A 12546-nucleotide genomic window follows, 5' to 3' on the forward strand; every position below is an offset into this window, starting at 1 on the left:
TCCGACCGGTAGCTGTGACGCGCATTGACCACCAGGGGGCAGACACTCAACGCAGGAGCTGCCGAGCTGCGGTGACGTGGCAGCTGTGGTTCTCGGGTGACGCACCCGGAACCAGAGAGGAGGGAGCCCGATTCTGGGGGGTGCGTCCCCCTGAGAACCGCCCTCTCATAATCCGGGACCCCTCGGGGGATGTCAGAGAGCCGGCCAGGCCGAGGGACCCCACCAGTGCACGAATCCGTGCATCGGGCCAATAATCATTATATATAAAAGGCTAATATGCAAATTGTCCGCTCGGGAGTTCGACCGGGAGAGCGGGAGTTCGATCGCTCGCTATGACGTGCGCTGGCCACCAGGGGGCGGCGCAGACCACGGCGGGCGACCAGCGGCGGTGGCGGGGTGCTGAGGGAGCGAGGGAAGGAGGAGGCGGGGAGACGGGGTGGCCCGGCCTCGGGACCCTGCCCTGCACGGATTTCACGCACCGGGCCTCTGGTACATAAATCAGAAATGCACTGGGTCCCCATCCCCCCGCCGGCTGCTCCAGGTGACGAGCCTCAGCAAGCGGAGGCGGTTTTCCCTCCTGGCTCCTGGCTGCGGGAAGAAATACACGACATGATGGGAGTCTGCACTCCCATCCCAGTCTCTCAGCGGGAAGGAATGTGGTTTGTTTGTTGGAAAAAAGGCAGAAGGAGAGGAGAAGGCGGCCTTGTGTCCCGCCCCGTGAACACCCAAGCAGGGCTGGGGCCTCAGGGGCTGAGAGGGCGGGTCTGAGGAGGAGGCGGGCGGAGGGAGGGCGCGCAGTGAGGCGGGAAGACGGACAGGTGGGGACGTGGTGGTGGGCGGGACTCGAAAGAGGGAGAAATCTCCTGGACGATTCACGTCTCCCCAAAGGACACTGGCTCCCAAATGGGTATTTGAGAACCAATAGACACAGAATTCCTAGTTTGGATGTTACTTTAATTTTACAAGAGGTCGAGCGTCGACCTAGGAACCAGGAGGTCACGGGTTCGATTCCCGGTCGGGGCAAATGCCCGGGTTGTGGGCTGGATCCCCAGTAGGGGGCGTGCAGGAGGCAGCCGGTCCATGATTCTCTCTCTCCCTCTCCCTTCCTCTGTGAAGTAAAAAATATATACACTGAGTGGCCAGATGATGATGATCTCTGAACGCATAATCATCCGGCCACTCCGTGTCGATCCTATAGAATAAAAGGCTAATATGCAAATGGTCCCCTCGACCGGGAGTTCGACCAGCAGGCAGGCCGGCCGACCGCCCATGTCCCCTCCCCCTGGCCAGGCTGGCCGGACCCTACCCATGCACGAATTCATGCACCAGGCCTCTAATACACACACACACACACACACACACACACACACACACACACACACTGGCCAGATTATGATGATCTCTGAACGCATAATCATCTGGCCACTCCGTGTCGATTCTATAGAATAAAAGGCTAATATACAAATGGTCCCCTCGACCAGGAGTTCGACCAGCAGGCAGGCCGGCCAACCGCCCACGTCCCCTCCCCATGGCCAGGCTGGCCGGACCCCACCCATGCACGGATTCATGCACCGGGCCTCTAATATATAATATAATCTGAGTGGCCAGATTATTATGTGTTCTGAGATCATCATCATCTGGCCACTCAGTGTATATATATTATAAAAAATTGGCCAAGGGCAGGGTGCAAATGAAATACTCTCCCGTGATTGCTGGGCAGGTGGGCGAGTGGCTGTTGAGCCCGGGAGACACTTACTCTTGCTGGCGGCGGGCGTGGGGGTGAAGTGCAGGCGGACCTTGGCGCTCTTGAGGCGCGTCTGCCCCCAGTAGGCCACGGCCTGCAGCTCCACGCTGTAGTCGGTGTCTGGCTGCAGGCCCTCCAGGACCACGGAGTTCTGGGACTGGGGACAGAGGGAGGGGCACCCCGGTCACGGGCCGCCCCCGTCACATGCCACCCCGCCTCCCGGCGCCCCCTGCAGGATGCTGCTCCTCCATCCCCGGAGTCCGACCACGGTCTCCTCACGCTCACGGATAACTGTCTGAGCTCACTCCTGTCTTCCTCTTTTTTTTTTAATTTTTATTTTTAACTAGAGGCCCGGTGCACGAAGATTCCTGCAATAGCCCTTCCTTCCCCTGGCTGCTGGCACCGGTTTTCCTCCGGCACCCGGGACCCAGGCCTTCCCTCCGGCCGCAGCGGAGAAGCCAGGCCTCTTCAGTCTTCAGTCTTCACTCTTCGCTCCACGCCTGCGTATGCAAATTAACCCGCCATCTTTGTTGGGTTGATTTGCATACTCACTCCTGATTGGCTGGCGGGCGTTGTGGAGTTACAGCCAATTTGCATATTTCCCTTTTATTAGTGTAGATGTACATATTTTTTAATCCTCACCCGAGGATATTTTTCCATTGATTTTTAGGGAGAGAGTGGAAGAGAGAGGGAGAGACAGAGAGAAACATCGATGGGAGAGAGACACACTGATCGGCTGCCTCCTGCACACGCCCCGACCAGGGCCCAGGCCGGGGAGGAGCCTGCCACCGAGGTCCGTGCCCTCGAGCGGGAATCGAACCCGGGACCCTGCAGGCCGCAGGCCGATGCTCTATCCACTGAGCCACACCAGCCAGGACCGTTTTCCTCTGTAAGACCTGCAAATCCAGCTGGACTGTGGGGCAAAGTAGCATTCTGGGAAATCCCCAAACCCGTCCGCTGGCTCGTTCGAGGCCGTGTCCCCGATCCTCCCGGGGGCTCGGACATGAACGATGGTGCCCCCACCCTGTCCTAGATCCCGGCTCGCGGAGAACACGGGGCCGCAAGAGAGGGAGCTGCCAGGCCGGTTCTTAAAAGTAACGGAGGGAGAGCCCTGGCCGGGGGCTCGGTCGGTTGGAGCGCCATCCCGAGCCCCCAAAAGGCTGCGGGTTTGATTTCCCGGTCTGGGCGCCTGCCCAGGTTCCGGGTTCAATCCCTCGTTGGAGCAGGCACGGGAGGCAACCCATCGATGTTTCTCTCTCTCTCCTTCCTCCCTCTCTCAAAATCAACAAACGTATTTATTTTTAATAATAATTATTATTATTATGAACTAAAATTAAAATAAAATAAAATAGAATAAAATAAAAATAATATAACACCCAAAGGGTATCTAAATATCAATGATGGCTTTGGGGGACATAGTTTATAATTCTAAATGGCACAGATGCCCGGCCGGCGTGGCTCGGTGGTTGAGCGTTGACCTATGAACCAGGAGGTCACAGTCCGATTCCCGGTCAAGGGCACATGCCCTGGGTTGCAGGCTCCATCCCCACTAAGGGGCGTGCAGGAGGCAGCCAGTCCATGGTTCTCTCTCCTCATTGATGTTTCCTCTCTCTCTCTCTTCTCTCTCTCTCTCTCTCTCTGCCTCTCTGAAATCCATAAAAATGTATTTAAAAAGATAAATAAACACATGGCACAGATCATGCATCTTCGGTGCAAAAAAAAAAAATAAAGAAAATAGAGAAACGGTGTCGCTCTCCTGGTTGAAAGACTTTCACACGTGCATGTGTTTACTTACGGAGTGCGGCTTTGTAGCCATGGCAACCGCGTTGAGGCAACTTTGTAACAACTCGATGCAACATTGTATCGGCCGATGCAACATTGTATCGGCCGCAAGGACAGGAAGTGACGGGCTAACAACTCGATGCAACATTGTATCGGCCGATGCAACATTGTATCAGCCGCAAGGACAGGAAGTGACGGGTAACAACTCGATGCAACATTGTATCAGCCGCAAGGACAGGAAGTGACGGGCTAACAACTCAATGCAACATTGTATCGGCCGCAAGGAAAGGAAGTGACGGCTCTCGCCAGGCACTGGGTGGGAGAGCAAGCACCGCCCCCCCGCTGTCCCCCTCGAGGAGGCGACTGAGCCGTGGCACCTGCGTGGGCTCCGCTCCGCACTGGCCCACGGACGGGGTTCGAGGTGAGAACACCTGGCCCAACGCACAGACCTGAGCGAGCGTAAGGGACACAGAGGGGGGCCTTTTGGGCACGAGCGGCTCCCTGGGCGAAATCCAGGCGTTTGCACCTGTGACGTCCAAGGCATCGTCCTGGCCGTGAGCAGTGGCTGTGCCGTAGCCGAGGAGGTTTATCCGAGGAGGCACGGTTACTGCTAATTGTTTAAAAATAATAATAATAAGGCATCGGGGCTCTCTGACGCCCCCGGGTGAGAATATAAGGGGGGCGGGGGAGTCCTCCCTCCATCCGCCCTTCTCTCTCTCTCTCTCTCTCTCTCTCTCTCTCTCCCTCCCTTTTTTTTTTTTTGCTGTAAAAATATATACACGGAGCAGCCAGATGATGATGATCTCTGAACGCATAACCATCTGGCCGCTCCATGTCTGTCCTATAGAATAAAAGGCTAATATGCAAATGGTCCCCTCGACCGGGAGTTCGACCAGCAGGCAGGCCGGCCCACCGCCCACGTCCCCTCCCCCTGGCCGGGCTGGCCGGACCCCACCCATGCACGGATTCATGCACCGGGCCTCTAATCTATATATATATATATAAATATATATACTGAATGGCCAGATTATTATGCGTTCAGAGATCATCATCATCTGGCCACTCCGTGTCTATCCTATAGAATAAAAGGCTAATATGCAAATGGTCCCCTCGACCGGGAGTTCGACCAGCAGGCAGGCCGGCCAACCGCCCATGTCCCCTCCCCCTGGCCAGGCTGGCCGGACCCCACCCATGCATGGATTCATGCACCAGGCCTCTAATATATATATATACTGAATGGCCAGATTATTATGCGTTCAGAGATCATCATCTGACCCCTGAGTGTATTTTTTCCTTTAGTCTTTGTTGCTGAAGGTATTACACAGGCCGTCCTCCTTCTCCCCCCGTTGGCCTCGTCCAGCCGCTCCTGTCCCCGTCCCCCTCCCCCGGCCCTCCCCACCCCATCGTCTGTGTCCACGGCGATGCATCCACGCACACACCTTCATTGGCTGACCTCCGCCCTCCCACCCGCCCCCGCCTTCCCTCTGATGATCAGAAATAGACCCCGGGGCCTAGAGGCACGAACGGACGGTGGGACGCCCGCCGGGCAGGGCCCCCCTTACCCCGTCCGCCGTCTTCCTGCGCTTCCTCCTCGCGGGGACGGGCGAGCCGCGGGCGGCCCAGCTCCAGAAGACCCTGTAGTGATGCACGGGGACATCCGGCTCCTCGGGCCCGTCCCAGGCCAGCGTGACCGTCACGCTCCCGTCGTCGCCGTGGCTGGTGGCGTTGGCGAGCCGGAGGTGGGCGGGAGCCGCGGGGGCCGATGGGTCTAGAAATCCCGGGAGAGGGGCGGCACCGGGTGGGACACGGAATGGCGGATCTGAGCGCCCGTGCTGACTATACGGTGTGCCCCCGCCAAAATGTGTCCACACGCGTGGAATAATTAGGAAGGTCGTGCTTATTAAAACTAGAGGCCCGGTGCATGAAATTCGTGCACTCAGCGGGGGGAGGTCCCTCAGCCCGGATTGCAAGAGGGCGCAGGCCAGGCCGAGGGACCCCACCGGTGCACGATCGGGGCCGGGGAGGGACGCGGGAGGTTGGCCAGCCGGGGAGGGACCGCGGGAGGACTCCAGGGCGTGTCCGGCCCGTCTCGCTCAGTCCCGATCGGCCGGATCCCAGCAGCAAGCTAACCTACCGGTCGGAGCGTCTGCCCCCTGGTGGTCAGTGCACGTCATAGCGACTGGTTGACCTGTCAACTGTCTGCCCCCTGGTGGTCAGTGCACGTCATAGCAACTGGTCGACCGGTCAACTGTCTGCCCCCTGGTGGTCAGTGCACATCATAGCGAGCCGTTGAGCGGCATTAGCATATCATTAGCATATTACGCTGTGATTGGTTGACCGGCCGACCGGTCGACCGGACACTTAGCATATCAGGCTTTTATTCTATAGGACACATTTCATTCTCAGCATTGAACTCACGGCTGTGAAAGTGTGTGTGCCTTTTGGGGGGCCACCCTGATTGTTCAATACCAGCTGGAAACCAGTAATAAATAAGACCCCTCGTGCCCGGCCGGCGTGGCTCAGGGGTTGAGCATCGACCTAGGAACCAGGAGGTCAGGGTTCGATTCCCGGTCAAGGGCACAGGCCCGGGTTGCGGGCTCGATCCCCAGTAGGGGGCGTGCAGGAGGCAGCCGGTCCGTGATTCTCTCTCCTCATGGATGTTTCTCTCTCTCTCTCCCTCTCTCTCCCTTCCTCTCTGAGGCCAATAAAAATATATATATATTTTAAAAACATCCACACACGGTATTCACCTCGAAAAAGATAAGGCGTGAAACCGGCTCACCAATCTGTGGCAAGCGAGACGTTTCTGTAAAAACAGGTGGTCTCTGTTTGGGGAAGGAAACGTTAAAAGGGAACCGAGTCGCCCCCGTGAAGGAGGGAGCTACGGGGATCTGGGGCTTTTCCGGGAAGATCGGGGTTGGGGCCCAGCAATGCCTGAGCTTAACGAAAGCCCTTTTATCCAGTTGCTTTTTCCTTTTCTACGTAATCTCAGGGTTATTTTCAGGGCTGTTCGGGGGTAGATGGCAAAACCCTTCCCTCTCCCTCCGCCTTCAAGGCCAGGCAGGCCGCCCTCTGCCGGGCCGCGGCTCGAGCTGTGGGCAGAGACGGGGGCTGGGGGATGAGCCCTGTGAGAAGGCCTCTCAGAAAAAGGGGAGATGCCCCGACCCCGCGGCCCGGCAAACCGCGGCGCGCGAGCCACGGGCGGCTCTCGGGCCCCTGGAGGGTGGCTCTTCCACAAAACGCCACGGCCCGGGCGCGTCTGTGCTGAAGACGTGGCGTTCGAAGACGTTTAGGTTTAAACAATGTGGCTCTCAAAAAAAAATAATAAATAAAAAATTAAAAATATAAAAAAATAAAATAAAAAATGTGGCTCTCCAAAGGAATTTCAATCGTCGTCCTGTTGATGTTTGGCTCTGTGGACTCATGAGTTTGCCGACCATGGCCCTGGCCGGTGTGGCTCAGTGGATAGAGCGTCGGCCTGCGGACGCAAGGGTCCCGGGTTCGATTTCCGGTCAAGGGCATGGACCTTGGTGGCGGGCACATCCCCAGGTGGGGGGTGTGCAGGAGGCGGCTGATGGATGTGTCTCTCTCTCATCGGTGTTTCTAACTCTCTCTCCCTTTCCCTTCCTCTCTGTAAAAAAATCATAATATATAAAATAAAATAAAAATAATTTTTAAAAAAGAAAGAAAAGGGGAGAGGGACATCTCTGGGCAAGAGGGATGCCTGGGAAGGGATCCCTGCCCCGGAACCTCTGCCTGACCCCTCCCCACCGCCCCCGCCCTCCCACGGACCCTAAAGGCATCCAGAGGTACATCTGCCCACAGCCGCCCGGCCGCCTGGGAACCGGGCCTCCGGGGTGACCTGTTCCGGGGCCTTTTGTGGATCCGGGCGGCCGGCCGGGCGGCTGTTCATGGTTTAATATTTCCCGAGCCCCGGGCAGTGACCAGACCGGCTGGAGACGGGCTGACGGCCAGGTCTGGCTGTCCCTGTACCGTCCCTTTAACGCTTTCTCCGCGTAGGGGCCCCGTGCAGGGAACATGCACCTGTTTTTTAAAAGAAAAAACCTTTTTCTGTTGTTGTTAATCCTCAGCCGAGGATAGTTTTCCCCGTTGGTTCTTTTAGAGCGAGAGGGAGAGAGAGAGAGAGAGAGAGAGAGAGACGCATGGATGGATTGACTCCCACACTCGAACCCGCAGCCCAGGTACATCCCCTGGACGGGGAATCGAACCCGCAACCCTTGGGGGCGACACTGTAACCGCCGTACAGCTCCGGCCAGGGCTCAAAGGACTTTTTTTTTTTTTATATATTTTATTGATTTTTTTTTACAGAGAGGAAGGGAGAGGGATAGAGAGTCAGAAACATCGATGAGAGAGAAACATCGATCAGCTGCCTCCTGCACGCCCCCCACTGGGGATGTGCCCACCACCAAGATACATGCCCTTGACCAGGAATCGAACCCGGGACCCCTCAGTCCGCAGGCCGACGCTCTATCCACTGAGCCAAACCGGTTTCAGCTCAAAGGACTTTTTTTTAAAAAAAGAGTTAAAAGTCCACAACATGCCCTGGCCGGTGTGGCTCAGTGGATAGAGTGTCGGCCTGTGGACTGAAGGGTCCCGGGTTCGATTCCGGTCAAGGGCACATGCCCGGGTTGCGGGTTTGATCCCCAGTGGGGGGCGTGCAGGAGGCGGCCGATCCATGATGCTCTCTCATCGTGGATGTTTCTCTCTCTCCCTTCCTCTGTGAAATCAATAAAAATATATGTATATTTTTAAAAAGTCCACATCCTACTTGCCGTGGCCCCGTGGCTCACTGATTTTCCCTTAGGGTCCCTCTGGGCGGAGAGTGGGGTGCAGAAAGGGGTTACAGCACATGCCTAGGTTGTGGGTTCGAGGCCCAGTCAGGGCACGTGCAGGAGGCGGCTGATCGGTGTGTCTCTCTCATCGATGTTTCTAACTCTCTATCCCTCTCCCTTCCTCTCTGTAAAAACATCCATAAAATATATTTTTTAAAAATAAAAAATATAAATAAATAAATTGCCCGGCCGGCGTGGCTTACCGGTTGAGTGTCGACCTAGGAACCAGGAGGTCAGGGTTCGATTCCCAGTCAAGGGCACATGCCCGGGTTGCGGGCTCCATCCCCAGTGGGGGGCATGCAGGAGGCAGCCGATCCATGATGCTCTCTCATCATGGATGTTTCTCTCTCTCTCTTTCTCTCTATGAAAAAAAAAAATATACACGGAGTGGCCAGATGATGATGATCTCTGAACACATAATCATCTGGCCACTCCGTGTCGATCCTATAGAATAAAAGGCTAATATGCAAATGGTCCCCTTGACCGGGAGTTCGACCAGCAGGCAGGCCGGCCAACCGCCCATGTCCCCTCCCCCTGGCCAGGCTGGCCGGACCCCACCCATGCACGGATTCATGCACCGGGCCTCTAATATATATATTTTAAGCAATTTTAAAACCACCTATATTAGCATTCCTGAAGAGGCTGGCGCCCGCTGAGTGAGTGAGTAGGGGGCTGAGCTACGTCTGAGAGACGGGAATTCACGGGGGGCGGGCCGACGTGGGCCTAACCCACGGGGAAGCCCCCGGCGCCCAGCGCAGTGACACGAACGTGGACATGCGTGTGCACCCAGTGAGATCTGTCCCGCTATCACGGACCGGCACACGGGAACGGGGCGTCAGGCCTTCACGGCCATGGAGGCCGGAGAAGGGCCAGGACCCCGGGCCTGGAGGAGGGGGTGGGCGGGGAATGGCTCCCAGGACTCCGTTCCGGGGGGGGGTGGTCCCCAGACACGCGTGAATGCACAGTCCCCGTGCCCGCCCTTCACGGAGCCGCCACGGGCCCAGCGAGACCTTCCTCCCCAGGTTCACCGGCCGCCGCCTGACGCAGGCTGCCCACAGCTGGGCACGGACACCCCGCGTCAGCGCCCAGAAACCCAGGACGCTGTGTCCTGGGACGTCTCAGAGGAGGCCAGGATGGGGGACTCCCCGGCACCCGCAGACACCCGGGCCATCGCCGGGACAGCCGGCCTGTCGGCCGCCCCTAAGCACGGCACGCAGGGCCATGAGTGGGTCCCACATGTGCAGGGAGGAGGGGGGGTGCAGGACGGGGCACACTCACCCCTGGAGGAGTGGAAGTGCTTGCTGGGGGCCCCCGGGAGGATGGGGGGTGCAGGAGGAGGAGGGGGTGCAGGAGGAGGAGGGGGTGCAGGAGGAGGAGGGGGGTGCAGGAGGGGGAGGGGGTGCAGGAGGAGGAGGGGGTACAGGAGGAGGAGGAGGGGGTGCAGGAGGGGGCACACTCACCCCTGGACGAGCGGAAGTGCTTGCTGGGGGCCGTGAAGCCCCGGGTCCCGTGCACGTTGACGGCCGCCACGCGGAACTGGTACCACCGGCCGGGCCGCATGTCCACCAGCCGCGCCCGCTCCTCCGTGGTCTGAGGGCCAAGGCACGGGGGCCCCGTTATTCTCCACGACACGGGGTCCGTTTTCAAAGACAAACTCGGGGGCCCCCGCCCACCCCGGCTCCGGGGAAGGGTGTCCGATGGCCCCCCCTCGCACCCCGACTCTGGGGAAGGGTGTCCGATGGCCCCCCCTCGCACCCCGACTCTGGGGAAGGGTGTCCGATGGCCCCCCCTCGCACCCCGACTCTGGGGAAGGGTGTCCGATGGCCCCTCGCACCCCGACTCTGGGGAAGGGTGTCCGATGGCCCCCCCTCGCACCCCGACTCTGGGCCCCTCTGCTGTGTTAAGGCCATATTTTCATTTTTTATGTCTGTTATTTTTAGGGAGAGGAGAGAGAGAGAGAGAGAGAGAGAGAGAGAGAGAGAGAGAGAGAGAGAGAGAGAGAGAGAGAAACATGGATGTGAGAGAGACACAGCGATGGGCTGCCTCCCGCTCGCACCCCAACCGGAGCCGGGGGTCGAGCCCGCAGCCAAGGTCCGTGCCCCTGACCGGGAATCGAACCCAGGGCCCTTCGGTCCGCAGGCCGGCGCTCTAACCACTGAGCCACACCGGCCAGGGTCTCTTTTTTTTTTTTTTTTTACAAAATGGGTGTAGAATAGAAGGACTAGTCCCCGGCGGAGGTGCCCGCCGGGACAGCGAGAGTGGGCTTTTGTAAGCACGTGAGCTGTTTTGGATGGAGGCTTTATTCTCCTTTCTTTTCCTTTTTTTAAAAATATACACGGAGTGGCCAGATGATGATGATCTCTGAACGCATAATAACCTGGCCACTCAGTGTGTATATATATATATTAGAGGCCCGGTGCATGAATCTGTGCATGGGTGGGGTCCGGCCAGCCTGGCCAGGGGGAGGGGACGTGGGCGGTTGGCCAGCCTGCCTGCTGGTCGAACTCCTGGTCGAGGGGACCATTTGCATATTAGCCTTTTATTCTATAGGACAGACACGGAGTGGCCGGATGATTATGTGTTCAGAGATCATCATCATCTGGCCACTCAGTGTATATTTTTATTGATTTCAGAGAGGAAGGGAGAGAGAGAGAAAAACATCCATGAGGAGAGAGAATCACGGATCGGCTGCCTCCTGCACGCCCCCTACTGGGGATCGAGCCCACAACCCGGGCCTGTGCCCTTGACCGGGAATCGAACCCTGACCTGCTGGTTCAGAGGTCGATGCCTAACCACTGAGCCACCCGGCCGGCCTCCTTTATTCTCTCTCTATCTCAGGGTGTTTGTCTCGCACCCGGCATCCGTTGAACAGCTTTAGGAAGAAAGGGGATATTGTGCCTCCGCCGCCCGGGACAGAGAGGCAGGGGCCGGGCCGAGATAAACGCGGCCGATCGATCGCCTTGTCACTGGACCAAGACGGAGCAGACAGCACTCGGCAGGGTTGGTGAGCCGTCGCCGCTCACCGCCCCCAGCCCAGCCGGCCGCTCCCTCCCCGAGCCGGTCGATAGGCGTCTGCCCGGGGCCCTCGGGTCCGGGTGGAATAAAGGCTCACATTCAGGAGACACGGGGAGAAGTCACTTCCTGATCGCGTATCGGGTGAACGGGTCCTGGCCGGCGGCCTGGCCTGGCTCTCGGCGGCCGCCGGCTTATCTCGAGGAAAGGAACCGCTTGGAGGAAGTGTCCGTACTTGGATGAGGACGTTAACGCCGTCCACCGGGGTTTGGGGCGGAGGGAGCCCGGCGTCCAGTTTCGAGAGGAACTGGCCGCCCCGTCTCCGGCAGACGCACACGCTAGGCCCACGCGGACGCTACTGCGGGCTGCTGGGCGGCAGCGTGGCTCGCTGGTTTACAAAAACACTAGAGGCCCGGTGCACGAAATTCATGCAAGGGGGGAGGGGTCCCTCAGCCCAGCCTGCACCCTCTCCAATCTGGGACCCCTCGAGGGATGTCCGACTGCCCATTTAGGCCCGATCTTGGCTGTCGGACATCCCTCTCACAATCCAGGACTGCTGGCTCCCAACCGCTCCTAACCGCTTCTGCCTGCCAGCCTGATCACCCCCTAACCACTCCCCTACCAGCCTGATTGATGCCTAACTGCTCCCCTGCCAGCCCGATTGTCCCTAACTGCCCTCCCCTGCAGGCCTGGTCACCCCTAACTGCCCTCCCCTACAGGCCTGGTCCCTCCCAACTGCCCTCCCCTGACGGCCAGGTCACCCCTAACTGCCCTCCCCTGAGGCCTAGTCACCCCTAACTGCCCTCCCCTGATGGCCAGGTCACCCCTAACTGCCCTCCCCTGATGGCCTGGGTCCTCCCCAACTGCCCTCCCCTGCTGGCCCAGTCACCCCTAACTGCTCTCCCCTGCTGGCCTGGTTGCCCCAAACTGCCCTCCCCTGCGTGCTTGATCGCCCACAACTGCCCTCCCTTGCAAACCTGGTCCCTCCCAACTGCCCTCTTCTGCTGGCCATCTTGTGATGGCCATCTTGTGTCCACATGGGGGCAGGATCTTTGACCACATGGGGGTAGCCATCTTGTGTGTTGGAGTGGCGGTCAATTTGCATATTACTCTTTTATTAGACAGGATATATTTCTACTAGAGGCCCGATGCACG

At 58.5% G+C, this 12546-nt stretch overlaps 1 protein-coding gene across 1 annotated transcript in view; it reads right to left on the reverse strand.

Annotated features, from left to right (window-relative positions):
• Positions 1 to 12546, reverse strand: part of ANOS1 (anosmin 1) — a 79223-nt gene that overhangs the window by 18685 nt on the left and 47992 nt on the right. Inside the window, exons 6-8 of the mRNA XM_054715401.1 lie at positions 9840 to 9969; positions 5089 to 5294; positions 1757 to 1901 (exon numbers count right to left, since the gene is read on the reverse strand). Of these exons, the coding sequence (XP_054571376.1) occupies positions 1757 to 1901; positions 5089 to 5294; positions 9840 to 9969 (481 nt within the window). The remainder of the gene's footprint in view (positions 1 to 1756; positions 1902 to 5088; positions 5295 to 9839; positions 9970 to 12546) is intronic.

This window comes from Eptesicus fuscus, chromosome 1 (assembly GCF_027574615.1).
Source record: "Eptesicus fuscus isolate TK198812 chromosome 1, DD_ASM_mEF_20220401, whole genome shotgun sequence".
NCBI classification, from domain to species: Eukaryota; Metazoa; Chordata; class Mammalia; order Chiroptera; family Vespertilionidae; genus Eptesicus; species Eptesicus fuscus.